Source organism: Balaenoptera musculus, chromosome 1 (assembly GCF_009873245.2).
Source record: "Balaenoptera musculus isolate JJ_BM4_2016_0621 chromosome 1, mBalMus1.pri.v3, whole genome shotgun sequence".
Classification (NCBI taxonomy): Eukaryota; Metazoa; Chordata; class Mammalia; order Artiodactyla; family Balaenopteridae; genus Balaenoptera; species Balaenoptera musculus.
The window spans coordinates 149,136,141-149,154,331 of record NC_045785.1 but is presented as its reverse complement, the minus strand read 5'-3'; the positions used below and the strand labels follow the sequence as shown (position 1 = coordinate 149,154,331).

At 50.6% G+C, this 18,191-nt stretch overlaps 1 protein-coding gene across 2 annotated transcripts in view; it reads right to left on the bottom strand.

Annotated features, from left to right (window-relative positions):
- Positions 1-8,950: 8,950 nt before the first annotated feature.
- PLXNA2 (plexin A2) overlaps positions 8,951-18,191 on the bottom strand; it is a 222,099-nt gene continuing 212,858 nt past the window's right edge. For both annotated transcript variants that reach the window (XM_036859147.1, XM_036859155.1), the window contains 6 exons: positions 16,429-16,528; positions 15,261-15,451; positions 13,720-13,889; positions 10,991-11,203; positions 10,164-10,314; positions 8,951-9,472 (listed from right to left, as the gene is read on the bottom strand). In XM_036859147.1, coding sequence (XP_036715042.1) covers positions 9,377-9,472; positions 10,164-10,314; positions 10,991-11,203; positions 13,720-13,889; positions 15,261-15,451; positions 16,429-16,528 — 921 coding nt within the window. In that variant the 3' untranslated portion in view covers positions 8,951-9,376. The remainder of the gene's footprint in view (positions 9,473-10,163; positions 10,315-10,990; positions 11,204-13,719; positions 13,890-15,260; positions 15,452-16,428; positions 16,529-18,191) is intronic.

The following is an 18,191-nucleotide window of genomic DNA, read 5'->3' as shown; positions in this document are numbered from 1 at the left end:
GGGCCTCATCTAACAGCTGAAGAGCAACTCTGAGGTTTCCCAAAGAAGAAAAAATTCTGCCTCCTGACTGCCTTTGTACCTGAGACTGCACATCAGCTCTTGCTGGAGTTGCTAGCCTGCCAGCCTGCCCTGCAGATTTCAGACTTGGCAGCCTCCACAGTTGTGTGAGCTGATTCCTTAAAATCTCTCTATCATCTACCACCCTATACACACACAGACACACACACTTCCTATCCGTCTTTTGGTTCTGTTTCTCTGGAAAACCTTGAATAATATACTCACCTGAAACGAGTTAGAGCTGGAGGTGCTCGGACTTCCCAGAGGGGAGACAGGAGAGGCCCCTTCCCAGGCCTGGTGCACACCCTGTTCCCTCTCCTCCTCTGCTTTCCTGGGGACTTGGCCCCTGGAGTCAGTGCCCTCTGCCTCCAGCCTACTTGCCTTTCTCTGTTGCCCCTGCCCTGGGCCTGAGGTCCTGCCCTGCCCCCTGGCTCTCTAAGTGAAGGAGTGTCTTTCCTATGAGGCCCCATCATGTTTTAGACCCAGGTCCTGGTCAGGCCTTCCGGAAGCCATCTCCTGACCTTGCGGCCAACTGGGCTCTGCCTGTGGTTTTAGCACATGCAAATTTGGCTTGATCCACTCCCGTCTGCTCCTTTGCATTTACCTGTACCATATTTACCAGCTGGTTCATAGCTGGTTCTGCCATTGGATAAAGCCTTGATTCACCTCCTATTTTCCTTGGCCAGCATCCATGCCTAGTCTCCTAAGGGCTTAACTCTCAGGCACCAACTTTTATTGCTGAAATCTATGGGCATTAATTCAGCTTCTTCCCACAGCCAGCTAGAGATCCTCATCTCCTCCTGCAGGTCCTGCCGGACTGCCTGTAAAAGGAGGATGTATGGTTAATTCCCTCTCTCTCTCATTTACCTATTGTGATATTTATGGAGTTCATTATATATACTATCTTATTTAACCTCTACAAAACCCCTTATTTAATATATAGTAAACCCATTTTATAGATTTGAAAATTGTTACACAGAGAGGTTATAGAACTTGCCCCAGGCCATACAGTTTGGGAATGGAATTTAACCCCAGGCAATCTGAATCCAAGTCCTGTGCTCTTAGCCAGGGATACATGAAAACTTGCAATTAGAAAAGAGGAGGGAGTGAGGAAAAAAAGTAAATGAATTAGAGACATAAGGCGAAACCAGGAATAAGATAAATATTATAAGAGTAGACTGCAGGGGCTTCCCTGGTGGCGCAGTGGTTGAGAATCTGCCTGCCAATGCAGGGGACACGGGTTCAAGCCCTGGTCTGGGAAGATCCCACATGCCGCGGAGCAACTAGGCCCGTGAGCCACAATTACTGAGCCTGCGCGTCTGGAGCCTGTGCTCCGCAGTAAGAGAGGCCGTGATAATGAGGCCCACACACCGCGATTAAGAGTGGCCCCCACTTGCCGCAACTAGAGAAAGCCCTCGCACAGAAACGAAGACCCAACACAGCCATAAATAAATAAATAAATAAATAAATAAAATAAAATAAAATAAAATATGCAGTTCAATGAATTTAAAAAAAAAAAAAAAAAAGAGTAGACTGCAGAAAGTCCCGCATATGTGCTACTGGTGGGCCACAGATTTAGCTCCCAGTTCCTAGCAGCCGACACACACCCAGGCAGGGGCCTCCCCTGCCTTTCAGCTCACCTGCTGAGCAGGGAGGTTTGACAGTGCATGGTGTCATCGTGATCGAGCACAGATCACCAGAAACACCCACTTCCCTAAAATCTCTTGTGTGGCTTATCATGCAGGTTTTCCCTCAAACTGAAGAGCCCAGCTCTCTGAGAATCCTACTGCTGCAGTTTGGCAAAATTATTTTGCACCTGTAGTAAAAATGATATCTCATTCCCACTAAGAAAAAGGATGAGCCTTTCTCTCTTAGAATAATGAATAGTGTTGATATTAGATTGTAAAATCTGAGAAAGCTGCAACTTTACGACTTAGCTTTTTTTCCCCTTTGTACGTCTAACAGTGCCTAGTCTCGTGTCATTCTCACTGCAAGTAATGGATAGACAGTGATGGTATTGAGCAAATGTGAATAGTAATGGATGCTGAAGAGTGCTCTTATAGCACTTGCTTTTTACAAGAGGAAGGATCACTTCCTGGGAAGACTTTCAAGTATTAAATTGTTCTAGGGCTAATGGAAGGCAGTGTTGTGCAGTGGAAAGAGCAGAGTATCTGTGTGACCTTAAGCAAATCCCTTAACCTCTCTGATCCTCAGACTATAAAAATGGAACCTGTCTATCACATGAGACTGAGCGGCCTAAAAGAGAGGATGCTCCAGTGTTTGCAGTATGGAGGTGGTTCACGACATCCATTCATTCAATCATTCTTTCATTCCGAACGTTCTCATTGGCATCTGCTATAGGCCTGCCCAGTGCTCAGTGCGCTCTGTCCTGGGACTACAACAGTGACCAGGATAGACAGACACTTCCTCCCCAATTTCTTCCTTCCCTGAGGATAGTAGTTCCTGCAGCAGATATTTAATAACAGAGGTGCCCCAAGATCAAGTTACTGAGGGGAGAGATGGGGGGGGTGGGAAGAAGATTGGGGAAACTCTGGGGTACAAGGACTGCATGTAGAGAAATGGCCTCCTCCATGCAGTCCATATGGCCCTGCGTCCCAGCCCAGCTGACCCCAGTGTCCCCAGCAGGCAGTGGCAGAGGCCGGTCTCATCTAACTGCTCCTGCCCCACACTGCCAACTCTCCAGGAGCTTGCCAGGGCCACGTTAGTGCCTCTGCTGAGGAATGATTATACCTTCATCACTGTGGTGGAACGGAGTGCCTCCAGTGCTCAAGGTCTGCATTTATAAGAGAAGCGGAGGATGGTTTAATGTCAGCAAAACAGCCCAGTGCACTCACAACAAAACCTCCGTGCAATCGAAAATGATGTACTAATTACACACAGGTCTCGGCAACATGCTCTTCTCCTGGCTCTTCAGGGTGCTGTGTTTGCATTTTTCTCACCCTCAAGACCAGCATTTGCATCTCTCCAGTCTCTCCACGAACGAGTGTGTGTGTGTGTGTGTGTGTGTGTGTGTGTGTGTACGCACCAACACCATAAACTCAGAGGCTGCACAATAGGCCCTGAAATATCTTCACAGGAATTATTTCTCTGAATCTACAATAATTCTACAACTCTAGTGTGCACTAGATTTATCAATATGCAGTTGTTTACATGACTGTGGTTTTCAAGTCCCAGGCCCCATTCTTACATGTGCTGGCTGTCTGTATAAGACATGTAAGACTGGGCTGTCCTTGAGAGCAGGGTCTGTGTCTCCCCTGTCAGGCTAGAGGCACCCTGAAGGCAGGGGCTATCTCTGCCATCAGATTGGAGGCCCTCTGAGGGCGAGGGCTGCACCTCATCCTTAAGGATCCTCCACTTAGCGCTGGGTCTGAGGCTGTGGGCCCAGACACAGTTCTGACCTCATGGAGGTAGATCGGTGGTTTCCTGGCACGCTCCGTTGAGACATCAGATTGACAGGTTATCCTCATCTGCTCCTTTAGCAGCCGAGAGTGGAAGTGTCACCCACACACTTTGGGACACGGGAAAGAAAAATAGAAAAAAGGAGGTACAGCAAGGGGAAGGGGACATGGCATCCTCAGGCCAAACATCAATTCCCTACCTCTAGGATGCGTTGCCTCTGGACTCCATGTCAGCCCTGAACTGCTTTTATCCCCCAGGCCACAGCCCAACCCTTTTCTCTCTCCCCTGGGCTGGATCTAAAAGCACACAGTATCTGGCATATTTCCCTTGACTCACCCTTAATCTCTCAACTGAGAATAAAAGAAAAACAACCAAAAAACCCTTCCATGGCACAGCTGAGACATTCTTTTTTCAGAATCCTTATGATTTTCATACCCTAAAAGGCTGATGAGGGCAAAGATTGTGTCTTTCTCATTTATGATTTCATCCCCCAGCACTTACCACAATGCCATTCCATGGCAGGTGCTTGAAATTTTTAATACAAATAAATAAATGTAATTTTCAGGAAGGACTGCAGGTGGATCTCCTCCTTCTGAGACCTAATTCACCCCTAGGAAAGCACCTCAACCCAAAGTCTGCACTATCAGCCTGTTGTTGGAGAAAAGCGATGTTCTGGGTCTTGGGGCCAGGGGGCAGTGTTCACCTATTGGTACAGCCGGAGCACGTGCCTGTGTGTGTGCACGCGCGCATGCGTGTGTGTGTGTGTGTGTGTGCGTGTGTGTGTGTGTGTGTGCTGGTGTGTTGACGCTGATAACTGGACACTAATAAGCTCCGGCTCCAGAGAGAATTCTAGAAGTCCCCCAAAACAACTTATCTCATCTTCCCACGAGTACCCTGCTTCTTAAATATGCCCAGGAAATGTTATTCTGCATATGTGTTCCTGAACAACCAGGTTTATTTGAAGATTGAAGGTTTTTTTAATCCAGTAAACTTTATTTATATATAACAACAGTACAAATTGTGTCCTTGGCTTGCAAAATAGGAGTGTTTCATATTTACAATAGGTACACAATAATATATTAGAATGACAAAAAAAAACCCCAGTTTATTGGAACATTTTAAATACGTAATTTTCTTACAGTTTTTATTCCACAACACCTGTAAAAACAACAAAACTGGACAGCTATCATTCTATTTTCTTAAAAAAATATATAATACACAGATTCCAGTGTGTCAAGAAGAGTGGGTTTGGGTAGGAGAAGTTGAGGGGAGAGGCAGGTGGGCTCAGGTCCTTAGTCTCGTGGTACAAAGAGCTTGTCCCTCCCTCCCTGACACACTAGGGGACATCTGCTCTGCAGGGTGAACTACGTTCCATTATGTCCTCCACCTGTAATGCCAACGCAGAGCGCACACGAGGCCTGAGTCAGGGCCTTGACTGAAATCCAGACGATGCCTCCCGTTTCCTTGAGGTGAGGACAGGAGGCACGGGCTGCACTGCAGAAAGGATAGAGGGGAGAGTCCCTTTAGGGTGAAGGGAATGCGATGGGTATGTCCATGAAAGGCCCAGAATCTCCAGTTTGCTGACAGGGCTGAGGCCCTGTCCCCCAGGACCTCCCTAATACCAAGGGTGAAACTTTATCTTTTATCCCTGGCATCACGGAGCCCCCAGATGCTAAAACTTCACTCTTGGGGAAACCAGAAGAAAGGAAAGAGACAGGGAAGAGAGACTGGGGTGATGAAGAGGAGGCCGCCATCTTCTCAAAGCTTGTTCTTGAGACAAGGCACCAGAAGGCCCTGAACTTCACCTCCCAAGCCCCCCCAGAGGACCTGCTCCCACAGCCCTGTGTCCACTAAACTTCTCTGCATTTTCTCACCCACAGAGCCCCCACCCCTGAGGCTCAGTTCTCTCCTGCCCGTGGCCAGGGCCCAGGAACCTCAGGCAGGACAGCGTGGCTGGGAATAGTGGCCTCCCCGGGGGCAGCTGCCCGCTCAGTATCTACTGGCTGCAGGTTAATGGGGGCAGCGTGGCAACTGGGATGCACCTAGAGGCTGATCAGCCAGGGGCTTTCAAACGCTCTCAATCTGTGCTGCCCAGACCATCGGAGTCCAGCTCACCCATCCGTCGCTTCTGCTTCATGCTCAGCAGGGCCCAGGGCCTCCACTGCTATTTCTTGTCCTAGTTTGGTAGAAATAAAGGAAGGCCAGGAGCTCAAGCAGCAGGGGAAGCGCCACCAGAAGAGACAGCGGCAGTCGGAATGAGAAAGGCTCTCATGGCTCTCAGGACTGTCCCCAGAACGAGGTAAGGCAGCTGGGTTGGTCGGCTTTCTTCCTTCTTCTGGCTCCCTTTTCTACAAAACTTGTGCCCTCTGCAGGTCTGGGAGGTGAGCTATGTAGGCTAAGTTGGTGGCAGGAGCCAGCAGCCCGAAGAATGTCAGTTCGCTAGAAGAAGGCTCTTCTTGGTCTCGTTCATTGCTGTTTCTCAGCACCTGGAGCAGGGCCTAGCAAACAGTGTTAGCTCAGGAGCGTTCTCTGAATGAATGAATATAGGAAACAGCGCCCTCCCACGAGTGAGGCTCCCAGTGGATCCGTGCTCCTAATGACTGAACTTTTCAAGGAGGGGGAGCTCTCTGCCAGTAGTGGATCAGGAATGGTTCTGAGAGATGGGCTGTGGAGAGCTGTAGGAGGGCAAGCACAGAAGCACCTGAGCCCCTGCTGGGGGGCAGGCAGCAGCAGGCCAGCTGGAGGGACTCACTCCACCAAGATGGACAGCTTGTCCATCTCCGTCTTGTGTATGAGCACCCTCTGTCTTGCCAAGCACGTTTCTGGGGTGCTTTTCCTTTCCCTTTTCCAGAGGATTGTCTCTTGTGCAGACCAGTGAAACAAAACGGAGCTGGATCAACCTTCGAGAGAGGAGTCCCTCTCTGCCTCCCTCCAAGACGGATGACTTCATGTGGGGGAGGGAACGTGACTTTAATACCTATCCCTTACACAAGGTCAAAATATCTTCCCATCGGATAACAGTGAGGACAGAGGCCAATTAACTCCCTCTCCTCCCATCCCACAGGGCATGGACTCTTGGTGACCCAAAGCCAAGCAAGGCTCTCCATCCTTTCACCCTCACAGCCTGACTTGAGTCCAGTCGAGTTTTCCTTTATCTTAATTCCTTCCTTAGGGACGCCCCTGTGCCACATCCTTTGCCAGCCCACATTCCCCAGCTCTCTCATGGAATACTGAGAAATGTGGTCAAGCTTCTCAGGCCAGCTCTGGTGCCTCTCCTCTCCACTGTCCAAGCGGCCATCACCCCATCATTCTCCCACTCCTCCAAAACCTTCAAGGAAGCATCCCCAGGGGTGGTGAATGGTCACCAAAAGTAGCTGCTGGGAGACACCCGGGTAGATGCCTACAGGTCGCAGTTGAGATGTCTAACTTTTACTTCTTGGTGGGGCAAAGCCCAGGATGCCAGTCTGAGCAGTGGTGTGATCAGAAAACCTTCATTCAGAGCTCAGAAGTAAAATGAGGGTGGGCTGCACTTTTCTGTGGGCAGCACAAAGTCCCCTGCTCACATTCCTCTTGCCGTATCTCCTCGCCTTTCATCTCCATAAATCATGGGCTCTGAGCTGAATACGCTTTGGGTATATGAAGGGCAAACACTTTGGCTTAGTGCAGAAGGCCAGTCATTAGTATTTCTTTCAGGCTATTAATAGGGCCCAGAGAAACTTTAACAGAAGTGGATTATCAGAAGAAAGTGGTCTTCACATGGCTGGTTGTGAATTATAATGAAAACAGCGAGTTTCCTGAGTATTTTGCTGAATGCTTTTCTCCTCTCATTTGTCGGCTGCATTCAGGCAAGAAACTGGAGCTGAGGCCACCAGGCATTGTCTGCTGTGTGGTTCGCACAGTGATCCAAAGCCACACCCCAGCGATGGAAGCCAGCCCTCAGAGCTACCCCTCCCCCAGCCCTTTCCTGGCAATCCAATGTGGTCAGCAGAGCCTTTGGAAATTGAAAGTGTTTGGAAGTAAATCAGGGCACAGAGAAACCAGGGCCCAGAGTTAATTACAGAGGAAATGACCCTGGTCTGGTATCGCTGGGGGTGGCTGGTCCCGATTCCCAGCATCGCAGCCCCTTGTAAAGTAGAAGGTGGGAAGGGTAGGCTGGTCCTCTCCTGCTGCCTCCCTTCCCATCCCTTTGCCTTTCTCTTGTCCTCCTTCCCACGCACTCCGATGCTGCCTGCGGAGAAGTTGGAGCTGGCTGTTTGGATCCTTGCCAGAGTGGAAGGCCCAGAAATTCTGGTGGCTGTCCGGTCACTAGGGTCCTGCACCAGCGGAGGTGCCTTCCTCTGGATGCCTCCCACTGCCTTCCATGGGGCCTCAGGACCAGGGTGTGGAACTTTGGTCTCTTTATTTGGAAACTACACTCAGGACGGAGGGTCATCCATGGATTTAGGTGTCAGCAGGAGAGAGAGAAGCTGCCCACTTGTCCTTCAAACTCATAAGGACATGAGAGGCAGAAAGAGAGGCCGAAGAAGACATAACATGGGGATGCTACAGTCATCTCTACCGAGGCCAGTGTCCAGACGATCAGGAGCTTCCGCATACGAGCGAAGGGTTGTCTCCCCTCTCTAGGCATGAGAGAATAAAAGACAGAAAGCACAACAATAAATACTGCAGCTTCCTGAACCTATGCTCTTCAAGTATTGCTTGCTGTAAACAGTGTTTGATTTTTGTTTTCTTTTTAATTGCAAGAAACCACTGGCGGATTGGAGCAGAATCCAAAGCCAAACACCCATATCCCCAGGTCAGCTCCCAAATGCAATCTCCTGGAGGCCTGGCCCACGCGCCTCCAAGGCCTTTCGCCAGGGTGCCTGGTTTATGACAGTGATGGATGTAAGGCAGAGCTGCCCAGCACCCTCAGGGAGGCCAGGCCTCTGGTCTGGGAGAGGCCCACCTCTCCCCCACTTCTGGTAGTCACTTTAGGGAAACCCAAAGGAAAAGTACCAAAGTCAGCTCCTCATTTGTTGAGGTTTGGGATTAAATAAAACAAAACAACCAAACAGTAGCAAAAATCATTGGTACTCTACAGACACATATGTCCGCTGGAGATGAGAATACACAGGTGTGCGTATGTAAAGCTGTTTCCAGTCAGCCAGGTGGAGCCGCTCCATGGCTGTGCCATTTGTGCAAAGGCTAGTCCTTCCCCACCTCTCACTGCTGCCGGGATAATTTCAGGTTTCACTGGCCTCTCTTTTTGCGAAGTGTTTGGTGCCAACTTGTGCTCATTCTTCTCCTCCTCACTTTTTAAAAAAAAACATTTCCAAAGGCAAGGAAACAATCATTTTTCCCTCTGCTTTCTCTCAGCATCTCTCTGTAGGCTTTTTCCGGCATTGGGAACCAGGAGTTATACGAGGAAGGAGGGACAGGGGTAAAAGAAGGAAGGGGGACAGAAATCAGAATTAAACGAAAGTTGGACGGGATGAACAGGGAAGCTTTTTGTTTTGTTTTATTTCTGGTTTTCCTTTTTCTTAAAAAAAATTAAATAAAGTTCTCATTATTTCCCCAATATACATTGAATGAGTTTTCATGCAAAGCAGCAGTCACAGAGGCAGAACCGCGCCCAGTCGTGCCTCTCAGCTTGAAGAGCCACCTTCTCCGGGTCCTGGCGTCCCTCTCGTCCTCGCCGCGGGGGGATGGGGTGGATGACACCCCCGGTCTCTCCCTGCAGGAACAGGCTGTGACGACACTTGGCTGGCGTGGGGAGAGGGGTCCTCCCCTCTCCCTGGGAGGGGGTCTCAGGGGACAGCAAGCACTGGGGCCTGATCCCCTTCACTTGTCCTTCCTTCTGAGATGCCCAGTGTGACAGCTTTCATGGGTCCCTCTTCCCAGGAACAGGAGGCTCCACCTCTCAGCTCTCAATGGACATGGCGTTTATGAGCTGTTCCACCTTGTATGCCAGCCGCTGTCGCCGGGCCTGCTCGTCCTGCTCGAGGGCCCCAATGAGCTGAGGAACAAAAGCAAAGGGGGGGCAGACTCAGCACTCAGCATGGAAGAGGCCATTTTCCAGAATCCTATATCCTTCTATCTGCCTTTCCATTCTGCCCTAATGAATATTACCTTAAATAATGTAAATGATTAATTGAATATATGTATGACATACATATGTGTGTGTGTATGTATGTGTGTGTATGTACATATCTAAAGTATTTAAAACGACATTTAGCATATAGCAAGTGCTATGTGTTAGCTATTATTATTACTACGATTACATTCAGGTACAATGCTAATGCATGACTTGTGAATTCTCTGGAGCTGTCCTCTTCAGGATCTAGTTGTGCCCACCTGCCTGTCTGAAATGTAACTGACAGCATCTGCCCAACTGCAAAGAATAGTCTGATTCATTGTTTAAGAATGGATGAAATTAATCGTACACTTTGAACTGAAAAACAATTACATTATTAAATAAAAGTGTTATGTATTGCATGAACAATGAGGGCAAGACAATGGAAGGTGTAAGAAAGCACCGAATGAATCAGGAGAGGATAGGCTGCCTTCTAAAAGCATGGTGATGACTTTTTGACTCCGTGAATGTGTTTTCTGAATTGCCCTCCGTTGCTGTTATTTAAGGATGGAGCCCTGCTTTTTGTTTAACCTGCTTTGCCCCCGAGTGCGTCCTTCCCGGGGCCCTGACTCACCTCTTCGCTGTACTTGCTGACGTAGGAGTAGATCTCATTGAGGGCACTCAGCATGTTGAACTCCACGGCGTGCAGGCGGGATTGCTCGGCGAGGTAGGCGTTCATGTCCTGGTCGCTGATGGCGGGGAGCTTGGCGATGTCTGCGTAGTATCTGCCAGAGAGAGGACAGGCTCCTTGGTGGGGACTCAGCAAATACTGCCTATACCTACCCTGGTCCCAGAACCCTTGAGAGCACAGTTGTCCCCATAGTTGCTCCTGCTTCCCTATTTCTCTTCTCACGAAGCTTCCTCTGGCCTCTTCCCTCTAGCTGAGGTTGGGGCCTGGAGGATGGTTTTCCCTAAGGTTGGGACCTGGAGACTGGTTTTCCCTAACCACTAACTTTCCAGGGTAGTTAAAAGCCCAGACTCTGACCAGACTCCTTGTATTCAAATTCCAGCTCTGCTACCTGCTAGCTGTGTGACCTTGGGTAAGTTACTTTGCCTCTCTGTGCTTCAGTTTCCTCATCAGTAAAATGGGGATGATAATAATACCTACTTTACAACTCTGCTGGATATTTTAGTGAGGTGATACATACAACATCTTTATCACAGTGCTGGGTGCTTAGCATGTGCTCAATAAATGGTAATTAGAATGCTAATGATCTGACTTGAAGGGTACAAAGCTTCCCTTTCTTCCCCCAGCAGGAACTTTGGACAAGAGAGAAAAAGGTGAGCACGAGGTCCCGAAGGCACCACAAACATGGTTTTGAGTCCTTGGTCAGTGAAGCCCAGAGGAGGGAACGCAGCAGGCGTTCAGGGCCACGGGCGTGTCCTGAGGGTGCTACTGACCTTTCCACCCAGCTCTTGTAGCTGGGGATGTCCTTGGCATAGAGCAGCTTGTTGGAAGGGGAGTCCTTGCCCAGCCGGTGCTCTGACGTTGAGCAAGAGTCCATGAAGGTCTGGGCCACCACAGAGAGGCAGGCGTCCGTGATGCTGCCCTTGTGGATGTCAAATACAAACTGGGGGTTCTTGATCACGTTCACCCAGAAGCGCAGGGGGAGGCTGTAGGAAATAGCAGAGCAGAGTCTGAGGGCTGCACCTTGGCCGTGCCCCATGCTGTCCACTAACATTCCTCCCTCCCCCACAAATGCCAAATTCTCTCTCGAAGGGCAAGAGAATGAAGTCACAGAAAACTGGTCCAGCCAGGGCTGCCAATTTAGGCTAAGCTGTTACTGATGCTGGGAGAAAAGGAGAGGCACTATTGTGCCCTAATGGGGTGCTGACCCTGTTCTCTAACAACTGAGAGGTGGGCGTGGGTGGCTTCATTCCCTCCTGGAGGTCTTTTCCAAAGGCCTCTGTGTCCCCAGGGAAGCCCAAGTAACAGAGGGCTGCACAGTTTTCTCAGAGCTTCAAACAAAGCCCCCAGGCTCCCAGAGTCCCTTCTCAATGCCTGTGGCCATTGTCCAGAAGGATGCAGTGGCAGCCCCAGCACGGGCTCCGAGTGGGCACAAAGGGCGCCACCTGTGCTCCCCACCCAGCCAGGCTGCCCAGCCACTTCCCAGGGCTGGCCCGGCCTGGCTGGGCTGAGGAATGGGCTCCCCTGGGGGCAGCTCTTTCACGACTCTCCCCGGGGCTTTCTCGGATCTGGTCAGGGGCAGAGGAAGAAGAGGAGGCCATGTTGGCACGCTGGGAATGACTCACTAGGACTCCGATTTTTTCCCACCCCAAGAGGAACTGATCAGTCGTTCGGAGAGTTCTTTCTGCAACTTGGGAATTTATAATCGGAGGAGAATGCTTTTTCTCTGCTCCTTAGGCCGTAAGGAAGATAAGCCCATTTACTCCCCTTCAAAACCAGAACAGCTGCTGTTTCTGCCGCCTTTTCCAACTTGGCCCTCTCCTCCAGCTGCCTGCGGGCCCTTAACTCTTTTGGCTCCTCTGTGGAATGAGCCCTGTCCCCGGCTTGTCCTTCGGGCCTGAGATGTTTCAGCCACCCAACCTACCTCCCCTCTCTCCTTCATTTTCTCTTGATTCTCCTGGTCCCCAAGCTTTCCCAAATGTCTCAGTTCATGCCAAGTCTTGGGAAAGATCAGCTGTGCCCACTCCAAGTCCTTCCATTATGATTTCTGCTTATCTTTCCAAATGCAACGGGATCACTCACTTTCCTTAACCTGGAGGGAGTGGCCTGGGCTGAGAGGTGACTCCTCTCTTCTACCTACCCTTCCCCTGGCAGCTTTGGAAGCTTCTAATAGTCTTTCCTTGGACATTAGGGACCTGCGGTCTGGCTAAGGGGACTCTCCCCACCACAACTCCAGGGCAGAGCATTTTTATGACTTGGGCCTGGCCAGAAACAGAAGGCACAGAGATGGGGATAATCCAGAACTTTCTCTTGATTTCCTTGAAATTGCCACTCCCAGCGCTGGACTGAGGATCCGCCAAAGCAAAGGGAACAGCCCCGGCCCCGGCCCTGGGAATGCAGGTGGAAGGCCTGTCCCAGTGACGTGCACTGGAGGCTCCTCACCCCACAACCACCAGAGCCTCTTTATTTCACCCCACTGTGATCAAAGCTGCAGACTTTGGAGGGCTTGGCAACCACAACAGCCTGGAAAGGAAGGAATACATGGGGTTTGGGGTTGGCTTTTTCCAAAGTGTTTTGCTGGTTGCTAGGACTTTTGATTCCCAAATAACAGCCGGGGCCCATCTGTGCCGGCTCTGTTTTCTGAGGAGATGGCTGACTCCAGACAGCTCTGTGGGCTGCCTGCCCAACCCAGATGCCTGGACCTCCCCTCTCCCCTCTCTGTGCTCTTTCCTGAAGGAAGGTTTTTACTCCAGCTCTTGGCCAGGCCCTTTGTGACCTGAAAGTCAGTCTTCAGTGTGGTCTGTGGTCCAGGTTCAAAACCCAGGAGAGAAAAGTCTTGCGCGAAGAGCCCGCAGGAACTGTTTCTCCCACTGCTGGGTTTGGCTGCAGAGGTTACCTTAGGGGAGACAGTCACGCCTGCAGGATGTCCTGCCTGCTGCTTCCTGAAAGCCATGGCGCCGGGGTAATCGCTTGGCCTTAAGGGATCACGTTTGCAATGACAACCTCGTAGTTGGTGGGCTCAAGCCTACAGCAGGTGCAAGCTCTCTCCCAGCACTGGCCAACTTCCCCAGGGTCTAAGTTTAATTCAGGGCTTCCCCATTTCAGGAAGTGCCTTAGATTCTGCCGTGCTCAGAATGCCCCACAACGCCTGTCTGTGAAGCTCTGCTGCTAGGTCTCAGACGTGGCTCTTTGTGTAGGTTCCTCCAGCTCCCTTTCCTAAGAACCAGGAGTTAGGGGGGAGGAGGCATGTCCTGGAGAAGGGTCTCAGCCTGAAGGGGCAGAGCTCAAGGGTGCATCTGTCCTGGTGCCAGGCTCTATGCCCGGCAGGGCCCACTTGGCGCCTGGGGACCACGTCTGCTCTGCGGAGCATATGTTTGTCCCAGGAGCCTTGGATTACTCAGCCACAGCAGAGAACAGGCTCCGCCCATCTCCCTGGTCCTCACCCCCCGCAGCTTGCAGCCTCGCCAGGCTGCAGCTCTCCCTGGGCTCCCCAGGGGGTTACCAGTTGCTCTTCCAGGTGTGCCGCACATCTGTGTCGTGGATGCTGTGTCTGTCGGCCTGCTCATCCAGGAAATCAAACATGTACTTGATGGCCAGGGGGAGAGCGCTGCCCCGGTGCACGGTGCTGAACAAGGTCTCAAACAAGTCGTCCACGAACTTCTGCAGGGTGCCCTGGCGGAGGGGTGGTGGGAAAGTATGAGGTGGGGGAGGGGGACGGGCAGCAGGCGGGCAGACCAGATGGTGCCTTGGACCGATCCTGCCTTGGAAACTTGTCTGCAACGCCAGGCTGTGCAGAGAGTGCGGTGGGAGTGGGGGTTGGGGGGGGATGTTGGGAGGTGGGAAGGACTGAATGGGCTGCAGATTCCTGGCAAGAACCCCCTCCAACCTGCGGCCACATGCCACATTTCTGCTTGTGTCCATGGCAGGCGGGTGTGGGCGTGCGGAGTCTGACTGAAGACAGCAAGTGCTCTGAGCCCAGGCTTCCCACGGGGAATGAAGGGCACAGGCTGGTACGAGAGGGTGTCTAAAGAACAAGACGGAGGGCCGGACCTTTCCAGCGGGAGCAGGGCAGGACTGCAGAGGGTCTCACGGGAAGGTGTGAAGGGCTCACCATGTTAGTGGCTGGGGATAAGTGGTGTCTGGAGTGGGGACTGGGTGAAGGGTCCAGATCCAAGAACACTGAGACACAGCCCTGATCACAGGGCCTTGGAGGGTACCTGGGGCAGGGACAAGGCTGGGCCTGGGGCCCACAGTTTGCACGTTCAAAAAATACCTCTGAAGGTCAGGAAAATGTCCAACCTTTTGGTGTCTCTTTGTTGGTCTCTTATTAGCATATTAGGCAAAGCCAAATTTGAGACGCGTGGTCTGATGGTGTACTTCTGAGGCACGTCAGGGAGCAAGTCTGAGATGCCACTGTATTAGAATTTCAGCCGCATTTTTGTGGGGTCGGTGGGGGACAGTCCTGGCAAATACGGGCTGTATGATTGCTATGCATATAGGCAAACTTTTCTCTGCTAGGGAGGCTAGAAGACAGCTTTAGGTCATAGCTTCCAGCACTTCCGCTGCCTCGCTTCCATCAGCATTTGGGGGTAGACGAGATGGGACGGGGAAGGGGAAGCCTCCTCTTGGATACCAGAAGGACCAGGCCTTCACGCTTTTCCTCCCACTGTGGCCAGAAACTGGGTAGAAAAGGCACTGATGGAGGAAGCTGGCGTATCTGTCCATCTAATACCAATAAAAAACCCCAGTGATTTCCTAAGGGGTGTAGGGGCCCGAGGGAGAGTGTCGATCCTCTGAGGAGCAATGGCGGTCCTACAGGGTGAGCTAGGAGGAAAGATGTCATTGTGATTTTTGCCAAAGGGTAGGGCAGCAGTGGCCTGATCTCCTGGGAAGCCTGCCCCAGACCTGGCCCTGCTTGTCCAAATGCGTTACCCTGAAGGACGGGCTCCATGATGTCCTTCCGATGCTGTGGGCTGGGCGGGGGGTAGGACACACCTCTGTGAGGAGCCTTCCCTGGGCTGGGCAGGGCAGGGCAGGAATTACCTTGGTGGCCAATAGCCGGGTCAGGTAGATCTCGGACACCATTTTGCTGCCCCGGTCACCTTCCTTCTGGTCCCCATGGTCGTGGTTCTTCACCAGATGCCACACCTTGACCCCACTCTCCAGGTCTGGGGTGATCATGGGGGCCCGAGACCGCAGGCTGTCGGGACTGCCTGTGTACCTGAAGGAGGAGTCTGAGGAGAAGGGGGCAGTGGAGGCCTGTGAGCAACTAATTGCATCATCCTGGCTTGAAGAATCCTTCTAGAATCCCTGCCCACCTGCTGCACTCACTCAGAATAAACCAGTTTCAATTGGAAGGGGACCCTTGGGGTTTCATATTTGGTGGGTTATTTTATCGATCCTTGGTTGGCACGAGAACAGCCTGAAATCTTTTTGTAAAAAGAGGACCTAGAAATTCTGTGAGCTGGAGTGGCCCTTGGGAATTTGGGAGTCCCTCATTCCCTGATGCTTCCAGCAAAGAACAATCAATAGGTAAAATGTCAACCAGATATTCTCATAGGGGCTTTAATAAAAGTCTGGATACGAAGGGCTGTGAGTGGAAATGCTCCCTCTTGGGAGTTGATGGGTTCCTTCTTACTTGGGGCCCAGAATATAGAATTGCCTGAGCCTCTTTTGGAGCTGCCGGCTTCAGTCCTGAGGTGTCCTTTAGCTGGACAGCCCAAAGCCTAGTGCTATACAGAACCAGAGGAAACACAGTCAGAGAGAGTGAAACACCACAACCTCATTGCCCAGCGGGCACTGGGGGCCCTAGCTCTCCTCAGGGGTGGAAGGGCTAGGATGGACAATTGATTGCCCAAATTGGGACATGACTGAGAGCTAAAGGGGGCACTGTTAATAATTCAGTCGGGACAATAAGCATAAACTGGGACTGGGTTATGTGAACCTCCCATCCAAGAGCCTCCTTGGGTCTGGGCCCTTCAAACTCCTTCATCAGACCTGGGCTATCAAAGGAAAGGTGCCGGATACCACCTGCTGCCACAGCTCTGAGGAGACAGGCTGCTCCGAGGATGACTGGTCCAGGGGGAAAGGGAAGCCTTTGATTGCAGGCTGGCAGCAGCACGGAGCTCCTGCTGTCAGAAGGGACGGTGAGTGGCCCCCGGGGGTCACAGAAGACTCCATTGGCTGCCCAGGCTACCTTTCTGGTCCTCACCGTATCTGCTGATGGACGTCCGGGAGATGCTGGCAGAGGCAGGGATGTTGTAGGAGGAGGTCTGTTTGGGGACCAGAGCCACCACCGATCTGTCTGATACCTGAGAAGGGTATGAGAGATACAGTTCAGGTGAATGTTGGTATCTTGGGGAATAAAATTGTCAAGTACTTCTAGAGAGTTACAGAATAGGTTTACGTAGAGCGTAAGGAGATCAGGAATGCTAGAAATAACAATTCCTGCTTTTCAATATGGTAGCTAGTTGCCACCTGTGGCTATTGGGCTCTTGCAATCCAATCAGTCCAAAGGGAGATGCCCTGTAAGTGTCTGAGCTCAGGTACGCTATAAATGTACAGTACACACTGGATTTCAATGACTTAGGATGAATAAAAGTATACAAACTGTCTCATTAATAATGTTTATATTGATTACATATTTAAATGACAATTATTTTAGATCAGTTGTGTTAAATAAAACATTAACATGACATTTATCTGCTTATTTTTACTTTTTAAATGTGACTAGTAAAAAATGTAAAGTTATACGTGTGGCTTGCATTGTATTTCTATTAGAGGGAGCTAGCGTAGCCCAGCCTGCCTTGAGCTTTGTGAGTTACATACAACTATCCCCACTTTAGAGATGAGGAACTGAAGCATTGAGAAGCTAAACAACACCTTCAAGTTCGCACACCTAACACATGATAGAGCCAAAATTTGTCGCCCGGACTGTCAGGCTCCAGAGCACATGCTCTCCTCATTGCATCCTAATTTGGGATTTTATTTCAAGACACACTGGTCTGAAGCCCATTTTCCCTTTTGGTTCTGATTTCTTTCTGGCCTGGGTCCTATAATGGCCCAGTCACCTTGAGAGGCTTCACCAGAAGGCAGCTGCTCTTGGGGAGTCAGCGAGAAAGAAGGTGTCTTGCCTGTCCTCTGTGAGGGTGCCCAGGCTCAGCACCCAGCCTGCAGGGAAAGGGCTGACAAATGAGGAGCCATATTGAGGACATTTGGGGGCATTTTGATTTAAGGTTACCCTCCATCCAGTAAAAACGGAGAATCCCCAGAATTGTGGCGATCCAATTAAACCCCTAACGCAGAGGGAATAAAACAGCTCTAATAATGTTATGGGCCATAAAACATTCCTATTAAACCATTTTTTACTTTAACAATTTTTATGAACTTTATAAGTTTGATTTATGGCTGCACCAGTCATAAAACCATCTTTCTGGGTCTTAAATTGTCAGTCCCTCTCTCCCACCAAAAAAAAAATTAAATGTTGGGAAGTCAAACTATAAGTGAACATTAGCGCTAACGAGATTCCCTGATAGCCAGTTTTAGTAGTGGTGTTTAATTTCACCCTCCCTATAAATCTGCGGGAACCCGGGAAGTTTTTAAAAATCTCTTTGTTAATTAAGATTATGCAGATTTTTCTCCTGTTGGGGCTCCAAGGACCTTTGACTCCTGGGAGGGTAACAAGAGGTCGATGCTTTGACTTGACGGCATAAAGCTGCAGGGTCCAGGACTCTTCACAGTTGTCTGGAAGATGCCAATGCATAGTTACTTCCCAGCTGGGGCAGCTCCCCAGACTGCAGGCAGCTTGCACCATCAGCACTAGGTCTGAAAAGGAGGGGGAACTCTCCACCTAGGACTCTCAGGAACTCTCTTTGCAATTGAAATGATACACGAAAGCCTGGCAGGAGCAAGGGTTTATTCTCCCAGGGAGAACAGATTATGTTATCATTTATGGCTTGTTGTCACCTAAAGGGA